Here is a 9,355-nt window from a genome sequence, read left to right on the forward strand (position 1 = left end):
GGAGTAGTGATGCATTTTTTATTTTTTGAACTTCAACAATTATTTGTAACTTCTAATTTTTAACTTTTTATGATTTTTACAACATTTTTTATCAGGTCTTGACCAGAGAGTCAGAGTTACTGTTATTGCAGCTACTAATCGTCCTGACAAGATAGATGCTGCACTTCTACGACCAGGTTCTGCCGTAAACTTCAAGCATTCTGTTGATGTATTTTATCTCTTCTTGAAAGGGCCTTTTCCTTTTTTCTGAATTTGAATTGATGATATTACTACTTCACAGCTGGCCGCTGAATCTAAAACTGACATTAACTTTGCATTTCAGTCATCCTGGATGTCATGTTGTTAAGCTTACTTGCTGATTCATTAATCTTGATCTGAGCAGGACGATTTGACAGGATTTTGGATGTTCAACCACCAAATGAATTGGATAGGGAAGATATTTTTCGGATACATACACGTCATGTGCCTTACAGTTCTGATGTCAACCTATCGGAGCTTGCTCGCCTTACTCCAGGATATACTGGAGCAGATATAAAGCTTGTGTGCCGAGAGGCAGCTGTTGCAGCACTAGAAGTATGCTTCCTTTTTTCTCATTGTTTTGCTACTTCTCTTTTTGGAAATTGTTCAGCATCACATTATTTTGACGGGAAAGATGAACTAATTGATAACAATTTGCAATCCAGTCATATCAACATTTTCTTCATTTTATACCATCCAACCATAATTTATCTTCTTTTTAACAGGAAAACTTGGAAATATCTGAAGTATCCATGGAACATTTCAGGATTGGAATAAGAAGGGTATATCCTTCAGAAGTTATTTTTTATCAGGAACTTGCAGAGCAGTTTCGGAGGCTTGTTGATGGTGGATCTACCTGAGCTGAATGGTATCAAATATTTGATTTGTCAATCCTGTTTAACATCATATTGTCCATGACCATATTTAAATTATCTATATATAAAGTTGTACATTTTTATTTGCTTAATGTCGGAATATGTTTACAACCACGTACTGGCGTTTTAGTTAGTCTTGTATGGTAAGGGAATTTGATGTTCTTAGAACTAGCATCTCTTTGACATCTTATCGCTAAAGTTGCTTCTCTTTCCAAATATTTCCAAATATGTGTACACACATATGCACTTAGACACACAGTTGTGCACAAGGCCAATTAATGGTCATAAAAGAAGTAAAGAAATGAGACAAGTGGATATATATATATATATATATATATATATATATATATATAATATGTTTACACAAAAGTGTACAAGTTCTAAACTTATGACCAAGAAAAAAAAAAGAAAGTGTACATCAAGGTAATTGTACTTGTAAACCTCAATAAGATTTTGGTGCTCACTTTAGTGGTTTGTACCTCTTCCGCAAACCGAGTCAGTGCGGCCTCAACATCTAATATCACAATCATGAATTTGATAGCGATGTTGTCTCTTTCGGTTTCTCAAACCTATCTTTTATGTTACTTGAAGATCCATTTATTAGGATATCAAATCTCTTATCACCTTTGAAAGATTCTTTATGTTTGAGGAGAGGTTCTCAGTCTTTGGTTGTCAGGCTGGTTGATTTATGGCTATGTTGTTTCATGGCTTCAACACTCTTTTTAATTTCATCATGAGCCATGTTAGCAATCTCTTTGACGGATCCTGATCTATTCATGGAGATTGGACAATAAAATTCTTGTTCGTACAATAGAGAGAGATTTTAACTGACAAAATAAAAATTTAATTTCTCGACATAATCCTTCCCAATATCTTAAATCATTAACCTCCAAACCGATATGTGCCAAAAAGCCTAGGCTGGTATTGGCATTCACTGTAAAGTGATCAGATGACTTGGGCGATGTCGATTTTAGCTGAAGTCAAATCCTGAAGGATCATATTTTGGTCATGCATTTTCCTATTTATTGGATCTATGAATGATGTACACCAAAAATATATCTCAGGTTAGTAGTCCACTCATTCTAGCATTATATGAAAAGAGAGAAGTGAAATATTATTCTTAAGAAATAAGAAATAAAATGAAAAACAGAAGGGAGCAATGAAAAAGGTTCTACTTGAGCTCAATTCTATACATGTTAGGGGCTACTAGAAAGAGGTTTTGGATACTGCAGCTAACTCAAGAGATGCTGTGATGTACGTGGTGCATCATACACTACGAGGGGGTAGTGATTCCAACATTTCACCTAGCCAAAAAGATGAAAGGGGTCCATGAGGAAGCTTGGTTCCATAAAAGATGTTTCCACATCAGGAAAGATGGGATAAGGTATATGTATGCTTGACGTACCTATCATATAACCATTAAAAGGACTATGCCTCATACCTGCAGGCATCCTAAAAGATTCAAACAGTATCTCCTCCAGGGTTTGTAGTTGATGAGTATGGGACTTCCGTAATTACAAAAGCATGAACATGTTCACTATGTTGGAAATGTACACGCTTTTGTTCTGGTGAAGGGGCATTCTTGTAACCTGCATAGGGTTACTTGATTCATCCTTTGGTGGGAGAATGAATATTCTCTTATGTAATTACTCGGCCACCTTTCCATCTACTATTAAGTTAAAAAAAGGACATCAAACGTAGGAAAAAAGGTCAAATGGATGAAAGAAATAATTCATAAACAAGTAGGGTACTTCCATTGCTATCGGTTTGTGGAAACCTTTATTGAGGTCTTTGACCACTGGTGGTTGAATAGTCTCTTATGTAATTACTCGGCCACCTTTCCACCTACTATTAAGTTAAAAAAAGGACATCAAACATAGGAATGAAGGTTAGTAATGAGAGGCGAAGCGAAGAAGAAAGACATATGCGCTTCTAGGTAGAGGATGCTCTCATAAGTTGCATGGTAATGGCATATCATTTATTCATGGAGTAAAAGCTCAAAATAGTCCCTCAATTATTGATAAATGTCCAGTTTAGTTCTATAGTTTCTCATTGCTCTAATTTAGTCCCTCAACTATTAAAAATAGAGTCAATTTAGTCCCAAAGCATAAAATAAGATTTAAAGTTAACTCCAAAGTTAAATATGAAGAGTATTTTAGATACTACAAGTGGATATGAGATTATATTGCTCAATTTTATCAATTAATAAATTATAGTACCTATTTAATTTACTGCATCATAAGGGTGAATAAATAAGGAAAAAACTTATTTTAAAGCAAAATCTAACATAATATAAATTAAAAATTTATATTATTTAAATATAATAAAAATATCATAAGTCAATTTCATATCATTTAGTTCATTAACAAAGCAAATTTACTTTTTGTATTAATTTTAATTTACATTTTAAGTAGGAGTTACTTATTAATTCTAATTTAAATTTTTGTCAATAAATTACAATTATAAAAATAATATAATTATAAAATAATTTAATTATGAAATAACTTATTAATTTTAATTTTGATTATATTTTTAGTTATTTGTGAGTTAATTATTAATTATTAATTTGAATTATCATTATTAATTAATTATTATTAACAATATAATTAAAATCTAAGTTAGTTATCAATTAATTATTTTTTAATTACTTTATATTAATTAATTTTAATTAAAATAGTTAAACTAATTTAATTTGCTTGTGTGATAGAAAAGTCCTCTTCAAACTTAAGGGAAAATTCTATAAGATGGTGGTGAGACCTACAATGCTTTTATGATGTAGAATGTTGGCCATTAAAATAGAAGCATAATACTAAGTTAAGTGTTGCAGAGAAGAGGATGCTCAGGTGGATGAGGGGATTTACCATTCGAGATAGGATACGAAATGAGCATATACGTGAAAAGGTTGGAGTAGCTCCAGTAGAAGATAAGATTAGGTAGACCCGCCTTAGATGGTTTGGTCACATAAAATGACGGCCTTCCAATGACTCGGTTAGAAAAGTAGAGGTATTGGATTTGACTTATATTAAGAAAAGATAGAGGTATACCTAAAAAGACTTGGTTAGTAAATATTAGAAATGATCTTTCTTTATTAGATTTAAACGAGAATTTGACTTTTAACAGGACTCAATGGAGAAAAATGATTCATGTAGCCAATGTTTAAAATTGCGTATTCGGGTATTGAGCCGTTTTTCATTCGTGAGGTGAGGCGTAAGCCTCAAGGCGTTTTGAGGCGTAAGCCTCAAAATCAAAAGATTGCGTAAACATAAAATGATAAATTTTTTATGTACTACTGAGTGAATTATATAAAACATAAAAAAACATAAGATATGAAGTGAAATCAAAATATTACAATAATAAGACAACATGAAATATAGTTCAACTCAAAATTCTATCTTTTACAAATCCCAGTATTCTTTTCATTAACATATAATTCAAATTTCCAAAAATAAATAGTAATGACATATCACATAAGAACTCATAAGTCATTAGCACTGTCATCACTAAGGGGTTCTTCATTTGAATCATCATTATGATGAACTGCTCTCTCCCCTTTCTCCTTGCTTATAAAGTCCAATGTCGGGCATTTACTTTAAGATTTATGTAAATTTTAATATATATAGCGTGAGGCGTAAGCCTCATGCCAGTGAGGTGAGGCGGGCCTCAACCAAGTTGAGGCGCTAGCCTTATAAAAAAAACTCGAAGTTGATTTGTTTTTTATTGGAATTGCGCAAAGGCGATCCTCATATTGCACAATTTTAAACCATGCATGTAGCCGACCCCACATAGTGGGACAAAGGCTTGTTGTTGTTGTTGCTGTTATAGTTGTTGTAGTAGTAGTAGTTAAACTAAATTAATTTGTTCCTTTGTTATATTTCTCTGGCAATGCTTGTTCTACGGTCTTTCTATATCCACAGGTTTGCTTTTCCTTTTCTCCAGTTGTTCATTGCTATTCGACTTTGTCCGGCTCGCAGCCGCACATGAATCCAAAATACGAATCAAAGCACACCGCAACGCATCTCGCTCATGGCTTGCTCGCTTGTGTTGCCTTGCTCGCTTACGTCGCCTTGTTCGTAGCTTCTTCCTCGCAAAATTTGATCTCCAGGGCTTATAGCGGGAAGGTAAGTGAGCATGTAACAAGTAATTTTATTTAAATGTTTGGAAAGAAGCGAAGCTCTCCCGCTTTTTCTATTAAGTTAAACGACAAATTTAACCTAGGGACTAAATTAGATAATTTTTAATAGTTGAAGGACCAAATTTGGGCAATAAGAAACTCTGAGACTAATTTGAGCAATAGTCGGGGGACTATTTCGTGCTTTACTCATTCAAGAAGTATGAAAGATAATCCGAGTAACTGAATGCTCCTCAAATATGAATATGAATCTAGGCATAAATATAATGTGTAAAAACTAGATCTCTGAGACTAATTTGAGCAATAGTCGGGGGACTATTTCGTGCTTTACTCATTCAAGAAGTATGACAGATAATCCGAGTAACTGAATGTTCCTCAAATATGAATATGAATCTAGGCATAAATATAATGTGTAAAAACTAGATCTTACGTGTTGACCAAAGCATTTTTTGTAATTTTTTTGAAAGTCTTGTGCATCCTAGTTAGTACTACAAGAACCAAGGAGGTGTTGCTGTTGCAAGAAAGAAGGTTGGCTGCTAGCAAAGCATGACACCAATTAACCAAAAAGCTTGTTAAGAGTAATCATCCATACCTGGGATGACAGAGGTCATTTATCCAAATTCTACAAATAGATCAACAAATACTTAAGATATATCATCAGCGCGCTCCATATCAAATTACAAAGAGTCATGTAAAAGAACGGTAGGTTGAACAAGACAATCCTTCCAATGGAGGAAGAATGGTGCGAGAGCATATCGATAGTCTAGCCATTATGCTATGAATCTAGTGGTGCGAGGGCATAACAATATATCACCTATGGGTAATGACCTAGGTTCTCGGGGAAGACCGCAGGGAAAGTGAAATTACTCATGCTATGAATCTAGTGGTTTTATTCATATACTAGTTTAGGCTATGAGGTGATATATTATTTTCCTAAACTAAGCGGTCTTGTTTTTTATATTAAAAACTTTTTAATCTTTGTGTAGGTCCATATTTGACATTGCTAATAACTTTTTTATTTGTCACAAATATGTACCTGATTTTTTAACGTAGATCCCAATCTTGTATTTTACTAATAGAACTGCCAATGGTAGCGTTAAATGACCAAGCTGCATTTAATGGTTTTTTGACATCAGCTACTAGTAGGATCTTATATCATAGGTCTTGCTATATGAAATCTAACATCGTCGGGATCTTGAATACCTGTGACGTCGATGAAATTTTTAAGGGTTAACAATGGCATTTGTATCCCAAATATATCAACTTTATATGCTAGCATGGACCTACACACTGAATAGACATAAGAAACGAGGAAACTTACTCTAGCATGTCAAACGTAGTTGCAATCTGTGTGAAAATGATAGGGTTTTATGCTAATTTACGGTATAACTTAAATTATCATTTCATCTTGTTGGCACCTTGAATTTTATTTCTAATTCTAACTTTTCCTTTGCTTTTTTCTTCTATTTTCTTCTCTTTTCAGTGGTCTGTTGTAAAGCATTAACATCAAAATTATTTATTGATTAAGATTATCAATTTCCCTCTTTCAGGTCAATTTGACTTTTCAAGTGGACCTAACTTTTAGAGATGGTCAAGTCGACAGATCTGACAAAGGGAGTTTTGCAATACATGAGGTTATCTCAATTTGCTCCTTTACAAGAGAAGAGGAGGTTGCTATCCAGAGTATGAAATCCCTCTTTGATGATAGGATTGTTGATCATATTACTGTAGAATTTACTGGTGGAGACCCTTGACGTTAGAGGGAAATCACTTAAGGATTATCGGGCGTCCGGAGCCTTTGAAGGTCTGTTTATTACTTATTTCTGTTTCATTTTGAATTTTTAACCATTTAGTTTTTAGCTAGTTGCATATTTGTGCTAGTGTTTCTTTTCCATCTAGAAGGGGAATTTTGACCTTCAAAGTAGAATTTCTCCTTGTTTTTTTTTGTTAATTGTTTTTTAGTCATGTGAAATATATGCATGCACTTATTTCCCCTCATGCCGTCATAAGTAGAACCGGTCTCATTACTTATTTTAACAAATGTTTGAATTATCGTCTTTATTTAACATTTCTGCCCTCCATATTGATATTTATTTTTAATAGGGTTAAAATTAAAAAGTTCTACAAAATGTTTTGATGATTGAAAAAAAGTAGTACTTATACAACTCACTTTGGTCTGTTGGTTGGGAGCTTAGGCTACCAATTAAGAGGTTTTGGGCTTGAGTCTTGTGTATGTGATGTGTGTGTGAGTGGCCTAAATGTGCAAAAAAAAAAAAAGTACTTGTTCAATAGGCCAAACTTTACAAGAGGATATTAGCTGCATTGTCAAGAGTGGGAGGACTATTGTATATGTACCTAATTGACAACTCATATAACTCATTGGTAGCAAGTTCTTCATTTTTTTTATCTGATAACTGAATTAATAAAAATTTAGGTTTCGTTTGAGACAACTTTCTTACTACTTTATAAAGCAGTTTTTTCGTGTAATTTTTTTTTTAATTAGAAATTTTTGTACTAGAAAATTATTTTAGAAAACAATAAAAAAAATGTCCCAAATGAAGCATTAGTCTCTCATTTTCTACTGAAGCCGTATTCTATTTTGCTTATGCAGTTTATGCTCAGTATTTTTTTTCCCTTTCTTTCAGGTTAAATGAAATTGGGGATATGTCATACGAATTTTTTTCCTGCCCTATACAATTGTTCAATCTGCAGAAGTGCTACATAGTTTTAGAAAGATGCATTTCTTGTGTACCGAAGTGCTAAATATTTTTATCTGGCATTCTGACTGTAAGGCCAGTTGGTTCCCTGTTATCTGGTTGCAAACTCGGTTAGATAGCACTAGTGTTTATTCACTTTGTTCATATTTGTAGATCAATCTATAGTAAACCATAGTTAGTGAAATTTTAGGCTATCTAAATAGCATCCAAATCGGGCTTTCGTGATTCTGAAATTCTCTAATCTGTAGCCAAAATGATGTAGGAACATCTTAGATAAGTGCAGTTTTAGGTTAAGAATACATCTTTTACCTATTTTTCTAGTGTTTTCCAGAATATTCTATAACTAACTTATATATGAAGCATTGTATTAGGATGGGGATATCATGAATAGTAATCTCCTTTGGAAGCTTTAAGCTTGTGTTATTGGATTTCTGTCAATGTTCTTCTTGTATCCTCTTCTTTCAACGATTCAACGATTAATTGCCCACATCACAAAAGAATTAATTTACCGTTCTTCTTGCAGATAAGAAATGAGGGGACGCCTAAGATGCGATGAGTTGAATTTAAATTATCTCCAAATTGAAGGAAAGTAGCTCTCAATGGGCAGCTTCATTAAGATTAATGGTGCTCTGTGCTAATTTGTCTTTTTTGACAAGTGATTCCTGTCTCGATTATTGTTTCCCAAGCACCCTGATCATTCTCCAGCTAAAATAAAAATTGATTATCTCAATTGCATTTTACTTCCAGTCTAAGTTTTATTTCAATGGTTTGTATGTCTATAATCTGAATAATTTTATTGTTTTTCTTCATCTTTCTTTGTCTGGCTTTGCTGTATCTGGCTTTCCATATTCTTCATTGTAAACCTTTATCAGCATAATCAAAGAATTTAACTAATCTTATGTTCAACGGCTTTATCTCTTGTAGATGCTATCTGTTTTGTGTTTAACTGTCCAGCTTTCTGTGGATTTTTATAAGTTTTACCATCATTCAGTTTCTGCAGTTATAGCGTTTGGTATGCTTGCATGAACCTAAAAACATATATAAATTATTTGATTGTGTTATTAGTTTTAACGTCTTAGACATAAAAGATTAAATTGTCTTTATATTAAAATTAATTATGTTATTTATTTTTTTAAATTCTTAAAGACATTAACAAATATAGAAAAAATTATGTTATCTCATTTAAAATATCCTATACCATATTCAGATATTTTAAATGTGAAATTTTTAATTCATTTAAAATTATAAATAATGTATCAAGATTTAACATATATAATTTGTAAAATAATAATTCTAATATAAAAACAGGTATTAAGCTTTGTTAACTTTCATAAAAATTTTTGAATTATGGGATTTCAGTTTGGAAGGTTGTGAGAAGTACAAAATGCGAATGAATAGATTTTTTTTTTATTTTTTTATGTTGAATTTATGTGAGGCAAATATGCCTAATAGTTGAAACATTTACATTTTAATAAATATGAATATAATAATTTATAGGAAAAAAAATGTTGTACTGAATATCTGTCTCATATTTTAAAATACAGTGCCTCAAATAGTTTAATATATTGAAAATAAAAAACGAGGATAAGTGAAATTGTTAATTTTTCTATGAAGCT

The 9,355-nt window shown here is 32.4% G+C and overlaps 1 protein-coding gene across 2 annotated transcripts in view; it reads left to right on the forward strand.

Annotated features, from left to right (window-relative positions):
• Nucleotides 1–8,348, forward strand: part of LOC110098301 (calmodulin-interacting protein 111) — a 39,254-nt gene extending 30,906 nt beyond the window's left edge. The window contains exons 8-12 of one of the 2 annotated variants that reach the window (XM_020825080.2): nucleotides 96–176; nucleotides 383–573; nucleotides 744–886; nucleotides 6,573–6,826; nucleotides 8,263–8,348. In XM_020825080.2, the coding sequence (XP_020680739.1) occupies nucleotides 96–176; nucleotides 383–573; nucleotides 744–878 (407 nt within the window). In that variant the 3' untranslated portion in view covers nucleotides 879–886; nucleotides 6,573–6,826; nucleotides 8,263–8,348. Of the gene's footprint in view, nucleotides 1–95; nucleotides 177–382; nucleotides 574–743; nucleotides 887–6,572; nucleotides 6,827–7,667; nucleotides 7,834–8,262 lie in introns of those variants that run through there. The other variant, XM_020825081.2, reaches the window with a different exon arrangement.
• Nucleotides 8,349–9,355: the final 1,007 nt, after the last annotated feature.

Source organism: Dendrobium catenatum, unplaced genomic scaffold (genome assembly GCF_001605985.2).
Source record: "Dendrobium catenatum unplaced genomic scaffold, ASM160598v2 fragScaff_scaffold_1089, whole genome shotgun sequence".
In the NCBI taxonomy this organism is placed as follows: domain Eukaryota; kingdom Viridiplantae; phylum Streptophyta; class Magnoliopsida; order Asparagales; family Orchidaceae; genus Dendrobium; species Dendrobium catenatum.